This window comes from Amblyraja radiata, chromosome 3 (assembly GCF_010909765.2).
Source record: "Amblyraja radiata isolate CabotCenter1 chromosome 3, sAmbRad1.1.pri, whole genome shotgun sequence".
NCBI lineage: Eukaryota > Metazoa > Chordata > Chondrichthyes > Rajiformes > Rajidae > Amblyraja > Amblyraja radiata.
Window position 1 is genome coordinate 50,771,150 of NC_045958.1, and position 19,003 is coordinate 50,790,152.

The window sequence follows — 19,003 nt, forward strand, 5'->3', positions numbered from 1 at the left end:
GCTCTTATCTGGTTGAAGCGGATGGAGCCATCTACAGACGCAACCGGCAACATATCCTACTAGTGAAGGAACTGCGTCCTGCTACTCCGTATCCAAATGCCTCGCATTTCATATACCATCCCACGGTAGGTCCCACAGCCCCACTATCAGCGAACGTTTCCACCGTGGCCTCCCCGCGACATTTGGCGACTAGCTCGCCTATCTCATCACCTTCCCGGCCTGTCAGGTCCCTGGTCGTTTCACCAATTCCCTCCCCGGTATTTTCTCCGGTGAAAGGGGGCGAGGCGGATTCGTACCACACATGGGCTGGACGGGTTTGCAGGCCACCCATTATATACGGTGATTTTGTGTAATTTTACAAACTTCCCCAAATAATTCCACCTATATTGCTTAGCCACTGATGCTTCTTTTGTTTCTACAAGGAAAGATGTAGATTGGCTATTTCATACTAGCCAATTATAGTGCTTGTTAATAGTGACTTCGCCTAGTATGCGCTTTATATTATCAAGAGCTTGCCTACGCTAGTTAGTACGAGTAGCTGCTGGGAAATGTAATGTCCTGCAGATCTATGCTGTAAGTAGATTTAATAAATGTGTTGTGTCTTGATATGTGTTCGACTCAGCTCATTACAGATACTAAGCTTGGTCTTACTCAGAATAAGAGTTTAAAAAGTAATAAAATAGTTAAAGAATTGATGGGCAAGTAGGGGGTGAGAGGTGCAGGTCAAACACGATCAAATTCATTTCAATGTATCAATGTTAAGTTCAAGTTTAAAATCAAAGCAATTGGTTAACAAATGAACCAAAATATATTGGAACAGAAGTATCTGAGGATTGAGCTAATTATTTCTGGTTATGGTGATCCACTTTAAATGTAACCACGAGTATTAGGCCATTTGTCCAGTGGGAAGTGAGTGCATGTGCTGACAGTCTGCAACTTAGTAGGGGAACACTTCTGCCACTTGTCTCACTCCAATGTTCTGGATCACATCGTCCCTTTCATTAGACTCTGCTCTTCTGGGTTTCCTCAGCAACGAGAATACCACGACAGATGAAATGTGGCACAGAATCTAAGTTGTCATCCATTTTAATGGGGATTATTAGCTTGCAAATGAGAAAATGAAGAGTCTTTTTAATTGTTTTTCTTTCATTTAATGTCCTTAGTGATTTTTATTTACATTTATGTGTCTTTTATTACCCTTTGTTGCCAAATAATATGCAATTCCAAGGCAGCTTTGCATTCTGTCAAAGCAGTCGCGGGCGTATTGAAACAGGGGCATCTGCTATAACTCCTATAACTCTGGAATGCTCAGATCTCACTACCCGACTCAAGTGCATTAGATGGTGTAGTAAATGTGAAAGAAATTACGGGGTAATGGATGCAGCTTCATTGTTGCACTTCATCAAAACCCAGTACCTTGATTTTGTTCTTTTGAATAATACTTGGAGAAACCCATCACATTAATTAAATAGGACAAAGATATGGTCTCAAGAAGGACCCTGGTGTTCGTTGCCTAAAAGCTTGCATTTGTATCAATACAAATTAATGTCCATTCAGAGATCACTGATCAAAATTATTTTGCCGTTTTTAGATTGAAAAAGTTCTTCAGCAAGGAGATATTGCCGAATGTGCTGAACCATACCTTGTCATGAAAGAGATTGACTCAGCAAAGGTACTTGATGTTTTTTCAAATATTTGCAAATATTTTATTCATCTCCAAACTTTAAGTTCTGATCCTACTTCAGGTGTCTTGTGGCAGCTCTCCTTGTAGTTGTGCATGTTACAAGGCAGAGGAGCTGTAAAAGATCTCAATGTTACCTTCTGCTCAGGAGGAAGTGGAAAAATAGCTCACCTCACTCCTCTCAGCAAGATGCCAGTGCCACATGATGCTGGCAACCAAGAACATGTGCTGTCCTTTGATCTTTCTGTAAGGCTATACGGACCATCTTTGCTGCCCCTCCTCACCACAACACCCATTTCCTGGACCGACATACTTCTGGGTGTGTTATGTCACTTTCATGCCCAGAACATGTTCAAAGAGAAAAAGGATGGATAAGTTACGTAATGCAAATCAGTCAAAATGTAACAAAAACTATTTTGCAGGAACTCTGGGATCTCAGAGTGCTTTACAGCCAACGGATTATTATTGTTCTATTGTAGAAAACTAAGGGGTGTACCACTTCAGGAGATGAGTGGCCTATTTTAAGGGGGAAAAGTCATAAAGCACAGAAATGGGTAATTTCAGCCCACCTGATCCACGTGGACCACAATGCCTATTGACGCCAGCCTTAATGGCCCATATCCCTCGTGTTCTCCTGTGTTCCCCACTCATCATGAATATAATCATGAATATAACCTGTACATCTTTCAGACATTGAACTACGTTTTCTTTTCTCCAGAATAAAGATAAAATAGAGAAGTTGAAGACTCAAGCTGAGTCCTTTTGCCAGCGGCTGGGAAAATACCGAATGCCTTTTGCCTGGGCTTATGTGAATATCATGAGTATAGTCTCCACTCTCACTGACAAAGATCCAATGGAGGTTGAAAACACCAGTGGTAATATAGCAAAGATAAATGCTCACTGATCGATCATTATTATAATCTTTTCTAGATGTACTTCAAAATACAATAAATTAACTTTATTTTTCCGATGTGCTCTAATAAAGCTAAGGTCAACAGTGGAGACAAAAAGGTTTACTCGCATCAAAGACGGCTTTCTGAAAAGTCAGCTCTTTTGGAGGAACAGTGCAATTTGTCCAATTTCAAAACTGCCACAGTTACAGTCAGCAGCTTCTTTAAACAGGTACTTTATTGTCATTCTTATTTTGTGGTCTTTCAGTAGTTGAGATCCTTGTTACATTGGGAGCAGTGTTGTTGAAAATAGTTTTCTTTGTGGGGTACTCGCCATGAATGTATAGACCAAAGAGACTACAGTGCTTTAAAGCAGCTTTCATGACAATAGAACTCGAATATTTTTAAGCCGACAAACAAGCAAAATAAAAGCACAGATCAAAGGGAGGACATGTTGGTGTTCTTGGATTTCCAGCCTTGTCTAGCTTTGCATAGCAGCTTGCCAATCCTTTGTTAACACACCTGCAAATTGAATAATAAACCTTGTCAAGTGGTTATTTTTACTTGTTGGTTATGTTCTATGGGACCTAAAGATTTCAGTGCAGTCGTTGAAATAATTATCTGATTAATTTTAAACTCAGGCCCTCTAATATTTGACATTTCCACCCAAGGAAAAACACTATTTATGCTGCTTGTAATTTTATTATCTACTATCTGGTTGTGCCTCAACCTCTGATGCAGGAATGGAAACAATACAAGTATGTCCAACTCATCAGATGCACCATTGGTAGAGTTGTGGATGGTGAGGATGGTTGCCAAAGGATGCAACAGGAATAGGTCAGTTGGAGATTTGAGCAGAGAAATGGCAGAGTGAGTTTAATCCAGACAAGTATAAAGTGATGAATTTTGGCAGGTCAAGTGCCAGAAGGAAGTATATAGTAAATGACAGAACCTAAAGGAACATTGATGTACAGAGGGATCTTGGAGTGCAAGTCCATAGCTCCCTGAAAGTGGCAACACAAGTGGATAGGGTGGTATAGAAGGTATATGGCATGCTTGCATTCACTGGTCAGGGCATTGAGTATAAAAATTGGGAAATCTTGCTGCAACCTTATGAAACCTTAGTTCGGCCACATTTAAAGTATTGAATGCAGTTCTGATCACCGCATTATAGGAAGGATGTGGGGGGATCGGAGAGGCTTCAAAAGGGGATTTCAGCAGTGTTGCCTAGATTGGAATGTATTAGCTACAAGTTGAACAAACTTGGGTTGTTTTCTCTGTAGCATTGGAGGCTGAGGGAATAATCTGATAGAAGTGTATAAAATTATGAAAGATGTAGAGAAATAGTTGGAGTCTTTTTCACAGGGTGGAAATGTCAAATAGTAGGTTTAAGGTGATAGGGTGGAAGTTTAAAGGAACCTTGGAAAAAGCTAGGGGGGAAATAGCAGAGGTGCTCACAGAGATGTTTACATCTCTGGAAGACTGGAGGGTGGCTAATGTACCGTTATGTTAGAAGGGGAACAAGGACAAGTCGGGGAACTACAGACTGATGAGTCTGACACCAGTGGTGAGAAAGTTGTTGGAGAGGATTCTTAGGGACAGATACATCACTTGGATAGACATTGACTGATTAAGGATAATTTAAGAGATGGTGGCCAAATTAGAACTGAACAGACATGTATTTATTTCTTTTGCTGTTCCATTTTGAATCCACTGACATGTGCAAGGATTCAGTTTCAGATTCATCAGTAAACTACCTGAAATCATCCAGTTGGTCATTCATAATATTACCTCTGACTAGTTTGTTGTGAGAGTTTCTTGGATATATCTATTTTCACATTTTCTTGTAATGTGGCTTTCAAAACAAGGCATTTTGAAGTAAAATCTAAATCTTAAAAACTGAACCAGTACCAGCATGCCTCTGAAAGATGAAACCTTTCTCCAAATTACGAAACAAATCTCTTCACATTATTTTAAATGTCCTCAGTCAGACCTTTAAATCTTCTTCTTTGTTCATTTTTCATATGAAATAAACACAAGAAGCATTGGGGGCCAACCTGCAGATAGAACAAAGTCAATATTATTCATTTTGATTTTGAAATCAGGGGATTACTACCACCTTTTGCTCCATCATATGAAAATCTTTAAATGCTGATTTTTTTTTGTGTTGTGTTATTCATAGGAAGGTGACAAGCTAAGTGATGAAGATTTGCTGAAGTTTTTGGCTGAGATAAAAAGGTCATCGGCACCCCTGAGAAGATTGCGGTCCATAACAGGTAGTGATTCAATGTTATATAGAATCTTACACTACGGAAATAGACCCACGTCCATCGCAATCAAGATATCCATCTAAACTGGTCTTATTTGCCCATGTTATAACCAGGATTGAGATGAGGAAAAACTTTTCCACCCAGAGAGTTGTGAATCTGTGGAATTCTCTGCCACAGAAGACAGTGGAGGCCAATTCAAGAGAGAGTTATGGGCCACTTAGGCCACTTTTTAGGCCACTGCAGGAGACTATGCAGTTGTCACATGGTCGCCACATGTTCGCGGGTGGTTGCCTTCATGGTTGTGAGGAGTTCCCACATTCTGGGAACTAGTCGCGGCCTTATTATGGTCGCCACGAATTATTCGACATGTTGAAAAATTAGCGGCGAACAAAATGAAGCCGCATTGGAGAGTAGCGAGAATTCTCGTGCCGTAGGTGGGTCACCAGGAGGTCCTAGTGGGTTGCCAGGAGGTCGAAGGTTCTCATAGGTTGTAGCCAGTGCTGACCAGTGAATTTCATTGTCTCATTGGCAAAAAAAACCGTAAGCATCCATTTTAAAATGTCTGCAGAGTTTCACAGCCGTGTATCCCTGGCTTCTTAAAAGTTATCTCCACTCCTTCTCCCCCATCTCCCCCCCACTTTTAAAGGACTTACTGTACACTGTGCTTTAGCCGTCTTAATTACAGCGCCAACCTTCCTGTTCATCGCGGTGTGTGTCTGTATCACATTGGCTTTGCACTGTGTGAATTTCACTCAGACAGCGCACCCTCAGCTTGCCCTGTTCCCCGCCTGCATAACGGGCTGGTGAAGGAAGCGATGTGTGTGCGTGTGTTCCACTCTGACAGTCGTCGTTCCAGTTGCCGGTTTTTCAGGCGACTGCTGGCAACTTGACATCCTTGTAAACTTTTCCTATCCATATAACTGTCTAAATATCTTTAATATGATGTTATTGTGCCTGCCCCAACCACTTCTTCTGGTAGCTCATTCCATCTATGCACCACTTTCTAGGACTGCCAACACTGGGTGAGAGTTGAGAGTGAGAAATTGCGAGGGAGAGTAGCAACCAAGGGGGGGAGGGTGTGGGAGGGGGGTGTCCCCCTTCCCATGGTAGGGAGCTTTCACATTTTTCAGCTTGAAATTGTGCATTCTGGTACTTACTGTAGCGAGTCTTTTAACTTACACTTGAATGCAACATTTATGCTTTAAATTGGATTAGGCATGATTAAGGTTAGGCTAAATTACATCCCTAATTACATTCCACAGTAGAGCCAGGCTCTGATCAACAGGTGCAGCACATGAATGACTATATTCATGTATGGAAATCAGATTATAATTCATGCTGTTATGCATATATATATAGAAAAAAACAGAGGAACTTCCATCTCTGTTCTGCACAAATAAATCAATCAACCTTACCCTTTGACTATAGAAACGAGACCAAAATAATGCCACATATTCAATCGTATATGGTTCAATTAAATAAAAATATATATGTAAAACATATATATGGAATCACGCCCTTCAGCCCACCAATTCCGCACCGACCAGTAATCTATCATACACCAGTTCCATCCTACATGCCAGGGACAATTTACAGAAGCCAATTAACCTACAAACCTGCACTTCTTTCGGATGTGGGAGAAACCGGAATATCCAGAGAAAACCCATGTGGTAGTAAGGCAGCAACTCTACCGCTGCGCCACCGTGCCACCCCATTAAATTATTTTTTCTGTAATATATTTATTATGGTGTCATGTCAATAAAGATGAACACATGATTCTGATTTCTGCGGTAGACAAAAATGCTGGAGAAACTCAGCGGGTGAGGCAGCATCTATGGAGTGAAGGAAACAGGCAACGTTTCGGGTCGAAACCCTTCTTCAGATTCTGATTTCTGCCCTTAGAGGGATAACACATATCTCCAGTCATTGTGTTTTATGGCTGGGAATGCGGGCCGGCACAGGTGCTCTGTGTCCAGCTGTGGTCCGTGGGAGTTGAGGGTCAGTGACCCGGGGGTCGGGCATCGGAGCGGAGCCTTAGCCCGAGATTCATCCCCTGCGGCTCCAGAGGTGGCACCGACGCCCCCACTCACCCGGTCTACTCCTGGCTCTGGCCGGGGTTAAATCTCCATGGTGTGTAACAGAGCGGTCGACGGGCACAGAGCCGCCAGAGGTGAGGGTGGGAGGTGTGAGCGGTGCCTCAAGGGGGGGGGAGGGGGGTTGGTGCTGGGACCACCGCCGTGTCTCACCTAGCACACCATCTGCACGGGAGAAACTGAACTACTTTTCCCCCCCCCAAAATCATCCCGTGGGCCGGTAGTTTGACAGCCCTGCTTTAAACCGATGCCCTCGAGTTCTTGAATCACATATCCCGGGAAAAAGACTATGCATTCACCTTATATATTCCCTTCATGGTTTTTACTCGCCTCTAAAACACATGACAGCTATCTGTGCTTTATTTTGAACTTCCAGCACCTGCAGATTTTTGAGCATGAGAAATTTGTGATCAGCGTGAGAGCATGAGAATGTTGTGAAATGCGTGACTCTCACGCTCAATGCATGAGAGTTGGAAGCCCTGCTAATAATGCAAACATTTTATGCAAGTTCCAATTGGTTGGACAAAAATCACTTATTACTGCTTTATAACAGTTAAGTTACTTTAAGACCATTTCAGAAATTATGTCAGTCAACTAACAATCAACTAACAAATTAAAGCAAACCAAAAAAAAATAACATGTCCCCTTTCTGGACTCTACCTCATACGCACTTTAACGCTGTTAACAGAGCAAAGGGATATTAATCTCAAGAATCAAAATGGGGAAAGTGGGGGCAATTTTGCTTAAATGGTCATTCTAAGCCTGTACAGAGCTGGTCCAATTTGTCCATACTGATCAAGTTGGCATTCTGCGTGCCCCGGGACTGGCTGCAGTTCCCAGATCAGCTCGCGTCCCAGGGACTGGCTGCAGTTCCCAGATCAGCTCACGTCCCAGGGACTGGCTGCAGTTCCTAGGTCGGTTCGCTTGCCCTGACCCCTCGAAAATGAATTGGAAAAAAATACGGGGTTTTTCGGGTTACGGGCCGGATTCGGCCCGTGTGCCATAGGTTGCTGAACCCTGTCCTAGATGTTTGGCCTCATTGTGGTTTCCCCCCCCCCCCCATGTTTTACAACCGATTCACCTGGTTAGTTCCATCTCCAACTGCTTCATGTTGTCGGCGGCTGCACATCTGACCAAGAGAGAAGAGAAGAGACGCGATGTCACTCACAGCCGTCAACCGACACGCTTCTCCAGACCGCACAGATCGCTGTCATGTGGCGCAAAGAGACAAACTGTGCAGGGACTGAAGACAGTGTGAGAATTCTGTCATCAGCGTGAGAGCGTGAGAATTGGCTGAAATGCGTGACTCACGCTCAAAGCGTGAAAGTTGGCAGCCCTGACTTTCTGTGTGAAAATGTTGGCCTTCTCCCTTTAAACAAGGCCGGCCACAAATCTGGTCCTTCCACTACAACCCTCTGTCTTCTCTCAACAAGCCAGTTTTGAATCTATTTAGCCAAATCACTGTTAATCCCATGCACCTACATCCAAGATAGATAGAGATAGAGATAGAGATAGAGATAGAGATAGAGATAGAGATAGAGATAGAGATAGAGATAGAGATAGAGATAGAGATAGAGATAGAGATATAGATATAGAGATAGAGATATATATATCACCCACAGGAGAGATCCTTGCACAGATCCCTATGGAACACCACTGATCACAGACACCCAGCCTGAATATTGTTGTTCCACTACAACCCTCTGTCTTCTATCAGTAAGCCAGTTCTGACTCCATATGACCTGGTCACTCTTAATCCCTTGCACCTTAATCTTCTGGATCAGTCTACCATGGACTGTATCAAATGTCTTATTAAAATCCACATAAACAACATCCCATGCCCTCCCCTCATCAATCACCTTTGTCATCTCCTCAAAAAACTCAATTAAATTAATAAGATGTGACCTGCCAAGTACAAAGTCATGTTGACTGTCCCCAATTAACCAATTATTTTCCAAATGGGGTTACATTTTATCCCAAAGAATCGTCTTCGATAGGTTCCCTACCACTGAGGTGAGGCTCACCCAGTTTATAATTCCCTGAATTCTCTGTACTCTCCTTCTTAAATAAAGGAACAGTGTTACCTGCTCTCCAGAGCTCCAGGACCTCGCATGTGGTAAGAAAAGGCATTGTTTTTTGTCAAGGTTCACGCAATCTTCTCTCTTGCCCTTCTCAATAATATTAGTTAGATCCCACCAGGCCCTGACGTACCATGATACAGCTTCAAGCCTTTGATGGTGCTATTAACTTACTAATTTCAATCACTCATTCTGATGGACTCATTGCATTGGGGCCAGCACTATCAGAAACAGAATATTGAGGACCATTTCCCTCCTTGCTAATAGCAAATATTCCCGAACAGTAACTACAGAATAGGATCTAGAATATAGATGACAATAGATCACTTCTCACTCCTCTCAGCCAGTGCCACATGTTGCTGGCAACCAAGAACATAGAAACATAGAAAATAGGTGCAGGAGTAGGCCATTCGGCCCTTCGAGCCTGCATCGCCATTCAATATGATCATGGCTGATCATCCAACTCAGTATCCTGTACCTGCCTTCTCTCCATACCCCATGATCCCTTTAGCCACAAGGGCCACATCTAACTCCCTCTTAAATATAGCCAATGAACGGGCCTCAACTACCCTCTGTGGCAGAGAGTTCCAGAGATTCACCACTCTCTGTGTGAAAAATGTTTTTCTCATCTCGGTCTTAAAGGATTTCCCCCTTATCCTTAAGCTGTGACCCCTTGTCCTGGACTTCCCCAACATCGGGAACAATCTTCCTGCATCTAGCCTGTCCAACCCCTTAAGAATTTTGTAAGTTTCTATAAAATCCCCCCTCAATCTCCTAAATTCTAGCGAGTATAAGCCGAGTCTATCCAGTCTTTCTTCATATGAAAGTCCAGACATCCCAGGAATCAGTCTGGTGAACCTTCTCTGCACTCCCTCTATGGCAATAATGTCCTTCCTCAGATTTGGAGACCAAAACTGTACACAATACTCCAGGTGTGGTCTCACCAAGACCCTGTACAACTGCAGTAGAACCTCCCTGCTCCTATACTCAAATCCTTTTGCTATGAAAGCTAACATACCATTCGCTTTCTTCACTGCCTGCTGCACCTGCATGCCTACTTTCAATGACTGGTGTACCATGACACCCAGGTCTCGTTGCATCTCCCCTTTTCCTAATCGGCCACCATTTAGATAATAGTCTGCTTTCCTGTTTTTGCCACCAGTGGATAACCTCACATTTATCCACATTATACTGCATCTGCCAAACATTTGCCCACTCACCCAGCCTATCCAAGTCACCTTGCAGTCTCCTAGCATCCTCCTCACAGCTAACACTGCCCCCCAGCTTAGTGTCATCCGCAAACTTGGTCTAGAAAACTATTCATTAAATATGTACTTTAATATAACTGATTAAAGCTATTATATAAGCACAATAGCCTGAAACAAATATGAAATTAAAATAATATCAAATCATCATCATTACTTTGCATGTATATTAAGGTTTACAAATACTAAGTTCAATCTGATACAGTTGGTGATATTGTAAAAAGTATCACAGCTAAAGGTTAGGAGAATACAATATGAAGTTTGGATACTTGACATTTGGGAATTGTGCAATGCAACCACTGTCAATCCTGCATTGCTCAGTTATTTCTTCCACATGTAAAGTCAAAAGTCAGTTGGCTCACTGCATATTAATCATGGGGTTGGCTCTCAATGAGGAAGTGCTTGGAGACATTTCTGAACGGAGTTGTGGAGTGCTTTAAATTTGTTCCAATGCATATTTGTTGATGTTTCAGGTCAAATCAAAACAGAGATCTTGGCTGTCAGTGAGAGCCCTGCATTCTGCATTACTCCTGAGCTGTTGCCAGTGAAGCCATATCCTGAAAACCGTGGTCGACCAATCAAAGAAATTCTAGAATTCCCGTCTCATGAAGTCTATGTTCCACATACCACTTACAGGTAGGGGACCACTGTGAAATGCTTATGTAAATGCAAATTGCCAATCCTCTTGCATAGATAATGTGTTTTTCACATTACCCGGTACTTCCAAACATTTCTCCTCAGAATGTTCTGTCACCCATTTCCTCTTATCTGAGGATGAGGGTATAGGTGTGAGAATTCAGCTAAGCCATTAATTCAATCACTATAGAGCAGAGATGTACAGGAATAGCGTTATGAACCTTTACCGTGTCTCACATAAATCTAAAATCAAAATCTGTTTCAATATGAATATAGGAACATTTTAGCACCAGTAGAATATTCTTCTACCTGTCCTTCAACTTCAGATCTGTTTGGTATTTGCACTTTGAAAGCATGTGCCAGGGTTGGTGTTGGTGTTTTTTTGCAGTATCTTGATCCATGATTTCATTGTAGTAAGAGGTTGTATATAAACCACAAACAAACGTGATAAACCATTAATCCAGAAAAGTGATTAATATAACTGACCTTGGCTTTTGAATAAGCCTGACAAGAATGAAATATCACTCTGTGCTCTTATTCAGCCAATAAAATCCATCAGAAAATTATATAGAGGAATAAATAATGGCTTTAGCTACATGTACTTTATTTATATTTATTACAAAAGTGAATTTATAGCTTTGTTTTACAATGCAGATTATTATTTTCTGAGTTCTTTTTATGTATTTTATGGTTACAATCGCGACCATTTTAACAAGCTGAATTTTTCTGGGCGATCTTGCATCTGATTTCTTCTCAGGCTGCCTTTGTGATTGTTGATGAGTTACTTCCACTTCAGTTCACTTATCCCCGAGTCCTATGCTGCTCCTTCCACCGAGGAACCCTAAAGCCAGTAGAATTTCCCTACTGCTTGATCTTACCTTTATTGTGTGAAGATAAGATCTGCCAGTTCAGTGATGGGTGTTCCTTTATGTGAATTGAGTTCAAACTGGGCTTTTCAAGTCAATTGAAAATTAGGTTTTTAAGCTTGTGCAACGTAAGGTTTTTGTCAAATAAGCCCTTTGAATATTCTAATAATATTGGGGTTGCTGAACTTGATAGTAGTGGCTTCACGCAATGTGATCTGCCCACACCTATATTCAGTAGCGGTTTACCATTGGGCAGATGAATCAGTCAGCTCTGGCTCTCGCCCCCTGGATCTACTTACGGTTCTGATTACCAGAACAGGATGAATTTGTTGGAGTTAACATTGCATACTCTCGATGACAAGTTTCATTGAAATTGAATTGAAAAAGGATACATTTTAATCAGAATGCAAAAGACTGCAGTTGCCGGAAATCTAAAGTAAAAATAGAAAACACTGGAGAAAACAGATCAGGCAGCAACTGTGAAGAGAAACAAAGGCCAGCGATCTATCGTCAGGAGAGTAAGCCAGGAGCCTCTCTAGTTTAAGTTGCTAAAAGGAACTATGCATGGAGAGAACGGAGGGAAGGTCTGGGATTGGCTGGACACAAGGGTCTCCCTTATAATGCTGTTGTTTTTGATAAGAATAAAGTGAAATTAATGCATGAAAGAAATGAATGCATTATAATCAAAGCTGATCTGTACAGAGGAATGTAAATAGGGGAAAGTGAATCAAACCAGTTAGAGAGAAAAAAAACCCAACAAAATGTGCCGGTGTAAATTGGTGGGTCAGGCAGCATCTATTGAGAATATATATATATACTAGACTATATATACACTAGACTAAAGCATCACACAGGAGGGCTGGTCATCCAACGCAATATTCCACCTCTCCACCAATTCTAATATTGGTGGCCAGTTGGGGGGGAGGGGCTTTCTGGAGCGCTAGTATGGGTGTTGTGGGCTGAAGGGACTGGTTTCCAGAGGGTTAGTATGCAAATTGTGCGCCAAATGGATTCTTGGGCTGGCGTCTCAGTCAATCAAGCCTGTTGTGCTGGCAACTCACTCACTCACGGCTGGTGGGCTGGTAGTTGACTCACGGGTAATCCTTGAAATTCTATTTCAAGCAGGGTATAAGGCCACCAAATTCAAGTGCAGTTTCTTACCACTTCTAACAGGGTGCAAGGCCACCAAATTCAAGTGCAGTTTCATACCATTTGAAGTAGGGTGCAAAGCCACTCAAGACAGCGAGTCGTGACCTCTCCCTCCTCCATCTTGCAGAGACTGAGCCACACCCACATTTCCGGGTTTTATAACCCCTCCCCCCCCCCGGTAAAGGTGTGGCTTTCATGGAGTGATTGACAGGAGAGAGATTCTCAACATTTAAAAAAAAATTAATAACACTTTTATTTTTCATTGATGGGAAGAATTCTCTGCACCTGCTCAGCGGAGGGGGACTGAGTAAGATGGCCAAAAATCACAGCCGTATAATATAATAATAATTTGTTTATAGGGACAGTGCATATTAATGAACATTTGCATGTAAATATGTGAGATTGTAGCCAATCAGTAGCTAATTTCCGTCTCTAGTCCCAGGCAAAGGTAGGTGAAGTGTCTTGCCCAAGGACACAACGACAGTACACACTCCAAGCAGGATTCGAACCGGCTACCTTCAGGTTGCCAGCCGAACACTTAGCCCATTGTGCCATCTGTCGTCCGTATGTGGTAGCGTTTTATCTAAAATCAATATACAGTGCAAACAGGAAGTAAGTACATTTACAGTAGTGCCTTTTAACTTCAAGCCAAAGCTCCCAAGCCACCATTTGCAGTAAGTAGTGCATTTCAACTTCAAGCCACACCCAAGCCATCATTTGCAGGAAGTAGTGCCTTTCAACTTCAAAGCTCCCAAGCCGCCATTTGCAGTAAGTAGTGCCTTTCAACTTCATGCTACCATTAGCAGTAAGTAGTGCCTTTCAACTTCAAGCCAAAGCACCCAAGCCACCACTTGCAGTTAGTGCCTTTCAACTTCAAGCCACAATTTGCAGTAAGTAGTGCCTTTCAACTTCAAGCCAATGCACCCACGCCCCCATTTGCAGTAAGTAATGCATTTTAACTTCAAGCCATTGCACCCAAGCCACCATCTGCAGTAATTAGTGCCTTTCAACTTCAAGCCACACCCAAGCCACCATTTGCAGTAATAGTGCCTTTCAACTTCAAGCCAAAGCAACCAAGCCACCATTCACGGTAATAGTGCCTTTCAACTTCAAGCCAAAGCTCCCAAGCCTCCATTTGCAGTAAGTAGTGCCTTTCAACTTCAAGTCAAAGCTCCCAAGCCACCATTTGCAGTAAGTAGTGCCTTTCAACTTCATGCCACCATTTGCAGTAAGTGGTGTCTTTCAACTTCAAGCCACACCCAAGCCACACCCAAGCCATCATTTGCAGTAAGTAGTGCATTTCTGGAGCGCTAGTATGAATCATTTTAGAACCAAAAGACATTTTTTTTGCAAGCTTTAGAACCAATAGACATTTTTTGCAAGCTTTAGAACCAATAGACATTTTTTGCAAGCTTTAGAACCAATAGTCATTTTTTTTGCAAGCTTTAGAACCAATAGTCATTTTTTTTGCAAGCTTTAGAACCAATAGACATTTTTTGCAAGCTTTAGAACCAATAGACATTTTTTGCAAGCATTTTAGAACCAATAGACATTTTTTGCAAGCTTTAGAACCAATAGTCATTTTTTTGCAAGCTTTAGAACGAATAGTCTTTTTTTTTGCAAGCTTTAGAACCAATAGTCATTTTTTTTGCAAGCTTTAGAACCAATAGAGACACTTTTTGCAAGCTTTAGAACCAATAGACATTTTTTTTGCAAGCTTTAGAACCAATATACACTTTTTTTGCAAGCTTTAGAACCAATAGACATTTTTTTGCAAGCTTTAGAACCAATAGAGACACTTTTTGCAAGCTTTAGAACCAATAGAGACACTTTTTGCTAGCTTTAGAACCAATAGACATTTTTTGAAAGCTTTAGAACCAATAGACACATTCTGCAAGCATTTTAGAACCACTATGGGCACTTACATTTGAGTAGACATGTGTTCAGTGTTATTCACAGCTCAGAGAAACGTGACCCTCTGCCTTCCTCCATCTTGAAGAGACTGTGTGGCACACCACTTCCTGGTTTTATAGTCCCTCCCCCCTGCCGCCAGCGGGGGCAGCAGTGAGAATGGGGAATTTTGTAAAACCATTAATATGTCTGTCATTTTTAATCGACGGAAAAAAATCCTCGGCACACATGCGGCGGAGGGGGGGCTCTGAACAAGGTAGCCAAAAATGACGGCCGTAGGTGGCGGCGTTCTCTCGGAAATCGCAGCACAAATGGCCAAAACCGGTCAAGAACAGACTTTTAGTAATATATAGAAGATAGATAGATAGATAGATGTGACGTTTGGGGTTGTGACCTTTCTTCAGAAACCGCTCCCGTTTTGTGAAAAAAATAACTGTGCTGGCTGTGAGATGCAGAAATCTGAAGTAAAAGAGGAACATTTAGTAAATCTGGTAGCAAATGTAAATAAGTAAAACTGTCAATGTTACATCAGAAGTCACTAGTCATGACTGAAAAGGTGAAAAGGAAATTGTGAATAGAATAAAGGGAACACAACTGTCCACCTATGGCACTAGGAGCGTAGTGTCACCTGCACTATTTTGGTTTCTACTTGTCCTCAGTCACTTTCTCCGTATGCATTCTTCTGGACACATCACCATTCATTTTAGGAGAAGTATTCATTTCCCATTGTTAATATCAAAAGTAATTGGAAAACCTTGGTCTTCATGGAAATCCCCTCTGCACTTCACCCCACCCTCTCTCTGCAGCTTCAAGCACAATTATTCCCTTTTGTTTTAAATTCTGACGAAAGAGCATTGACCTGAAACATTAACTCTCCCTTTCTGCAGATATTGTTTGACCGGCTGGGTGTTCCCATTATGTTGTTGTTAAAGTATGTGACATAATTTGTCATACTGAGGTCTATAAATAAACATGGAAATGTACATTTTAATGCCACTCCTTGTGCTTGTCGGTCTCAAATTTGTAAAAGTGAAGAATATTTTATTGGTTTATTATCCGCAATGGCCGGATCATCAGTCGTGTGGATTTAAATGAGTAATAGTTGCCTTTCCAGGACTTCCAGAAAATTCCTTTCATCCGATCTGGTCGTCTGTTTATTCTGCTTCTAAAGTATTTCCCATTCAGATTTGATTCTCCACATCCACTGAACCACCAGCCACCTGTGAGCAGAAACATTCTGTCGTGATTTCAAGCTTTTAACAAACTGTGAAATCATCATTTTACAAATATAATTTCCTGCAAATCAAACAATGTAGGCATTATCCCCAGTTTTTAGCAATTTATGTCTCCCACAAGCAATGTGAACAAGCAGCTTACAGCCGAGTGGTATATACATCGAATTATCCTATTTTAGGTAACTAACTTACTAATACCCTTCTCCCCAACTTTTTTCCTCCTCACTTCCCTGTGCCCCACCTGGATACACACCCTCACCACCCCCACCCCCCCCCCCCATTCATCCCCCTTCCACCAAATAGGTGCAGGAGTAGGCCATTCGGCCCTTCGTGCAGGCTCGAAGGGCCGAATGGCTTACTCCTGCACCTATTTTCTATGTTACAATGTTTCTAATATTACTTTCTCTAGCTTCACACCTCTCTACCCTTTCGACCTCCTCATTACCTCCTTATCCCATACTTTTTGTCTTTTCATCACTGGCCTTTGTCCAGTCATCTGCCTATCAAAGTGTAAATTTGACTCACAATCTCTCGCTGTTTATCACTGTGGCTAATCTTACTGATTTTATTTAATCATTGGGAAGCAGGGGAATAATTAAATTGCATCAGCATAAATATAGCATTTTAAATGGAAACAGAAAATGTTGGAAACACTCAATAGGCTAAGATGTATCTATGGATAGAGAAGCAGAGTTGACAAGAACCTTCGCCAGAATTGGAGGAAAAAAGGAAAAATTAGTTTGTTTTCAGTGGGAGAGAGGGATGGGTAGAACCAAGGGAATATCTCTCATAGGATGAGACCAAATGGGTTGATGGGGGCTCTTGGAATAGCAATTATTCAATGTAATGCATTGTAATTGTATGGCTGTGCAATGTTCCAGCAGGCTAGACTACATTAACAAGAAGCCTAGTTAAAGTGACAAGAGGCAGACATGGTAATTTAGCCTTTCTTTTAGAAAGAAGTGTGTGTTATCTAAATTTGGGTGAACTCAAGATTGAAGTGTAGAAGTGTAGAAATCTGCCATGTGGAAAATGAGGAATAGGTAGGGTGGATGCACAGATTCTCTTGCCCAGACGAGGTGAATCAAGGACCAGAGGGCATAGATTTAAAGTTAAGGGGAAATCATTAATCGGAGTCTGAGAGGTAACTTTTTTACACAAAGGGTGACGGGTGTGTGGAACAAGCTGCCAGAGAAGGCAGTTGAGGCAGGGACTACCCCAACATTTAAGAAACAGTTAGACAAGTACATGGATAGGACAGGTTTGGAGGGATATGGACCAAACGTGGGCAGGTGGGACTAGTGTAGCTGGGACATGTTAGCCGGTGTGGACAAGTTGGGCCAAAGGGCCTGTTTCCACACTGTATCAATCTATGACTCCATGTGCCCAAATAGACGATGAAGTGTTGTTCCACAACCTTGCATTGGGCCTCATTATAACAATACATAATTACGTATTCATATGTTGAAATATGAGGTAATTTAGTTAAACGATGCAAAGTTGAATGAATGTGAAAATATATGACATCATAACACGGATAAATGTGAAGTTATCAACTTTGGTTGGAAAAACTAAAATGCAGGGATGAAAGGGAGATTCTGACATATAAAAGGACCTGGGGGTCGATGAATACCAGTCACAGAACATAAACATGAATTTGCAGCAAGCCGATAAGAAAACAAATAGTATGTTGGCCTTTGTTGCAAGAGGTTCTGTGTTTAGGATGTCTTGTAATTATTCGGGACCTGCTGAGACCCCTTCTTGAGTATTTTTGCAGTCTTGGTCTCCTTGCCTAAGGATGGAACGGTGGCGCAGAGGTAGAGTTGCTGCCTTACAGTAAATGCAGCACCGAAGACCTGGGTTTGATCCTGACTAAGGGTGCTGTCTGCACGGAGTTTGTACATTCTCCCCGTGACCTGCGTGGGTTTTCTCCGAGATCTTCGGTTCCTCCCACACTCCAAAGACGTACAGGTTTGTTAGTACATTGGCTTGGTATAAATGTAAAACATGTCCCTAGTGTGTGTGGGATAGTGTTTATAGGCGGGGATTGCTGGTCGGCGCAGACCCGGTGACCCTGTATCTCTAAATTTAAAAAAATTAAAATAAATAAAAGAGATGTTCCAACTTTACAGAGAATGTCAACAGACTGCTTCCTAGAATGGCGGGACTCATACAATGAGAGACTATCAGCTAGGCTTGTGGATCTGTAACAAAGTTTCATAGATTCAGGAAGAGAAAAGAAAATTAGGAATTAGGTGAGGAGAAATGTATTCACTCAGAGGCTGGTTAACTTGTGGAATTCTTTACCACAGAAGGCCACGGAACCCAAGTTAAGAAGGAACCAGATTGATTTTGAGACATTAACCTGCATTAATTTCTCTTTTCCATTTTGGAGTATTGAAATTAATTGAAGCATCTGCCTGTGACTAAGATAAAGATCATTGAGCACAAGTTAAAGAAATATTATGCATTTTAATGGCACCTTTCATGACTTCATGGTACTCGATCTTGCTTGGTAAAGGCTAAGCTAAGTTCGTTCGCTCGTGTGTCAGACGATGCATAGCTCACTGTTGGCTTCCGTCGTCGTCGAACATGTTGACAGAATTGGTTGCCAGACGTGTCACTGAGTGCATCGTGTCGTCGTTTCCGGGGATCGCCACAAGGAGGCTTCTGTCATGATCCCCTAAGCTACGTTAAATGCTAAGATAGACTAAGTTAAAGGCTTTTTGAATTGTAGCCAAGGTTATATTGGAAATTGTAAGGTTGTGCCCCCTGCTAGCCTGTATTTTGCTGAATTACAAGACAATGTTGCTGCTCTTTATAATTAACAGCATCATACCTGAATGTTGCTCAGCACAGTTTATCATGGAGTGAAGGTCACTGTCTCGATCACTGGTTGAGAATGGAACTGCTTTACAGGCACTCATGG

At 41.9% G+C, this 19,003-nt stretch overlaps 1 protein-coding gene across 3 annotated transcripts in view; it reads left to right on the top strand.

The window, feature by feature from the left end:
- Positions 1-19,003, top strand: part of dock8 (dedicator of cytokinesis 8) — a 205,741-nt gene that overhangs the window by 85,202 nt on the left and 101,536 nt on the right. For all 3 annotated transcript variants that reach the window (XM_033017783.1, XM_033017785.1, XM_033017784.1), the window contains 5 exons: positions 1,592-1,672; positions 2,400-2,556; positions 2,667-2,803; positions 4,754-4,847; positions 10,751-10,913. In XM_033017783.1, coding sequence (XP_032873674.1) covers positions 1,592-1,672; positions 2,400-2,556; positions 2,667-2,803; positions 4,754-4,847; positions 10,751-10,913 — 632 coding nt within the window. The remainder of the gene's footprint in view (positions 1-1,591; positions 1,673-2,399; positions 2,557-2,666; positions 2,804-4,753; positions 4,848-10,750; positions 10,914-19,003) is intronic.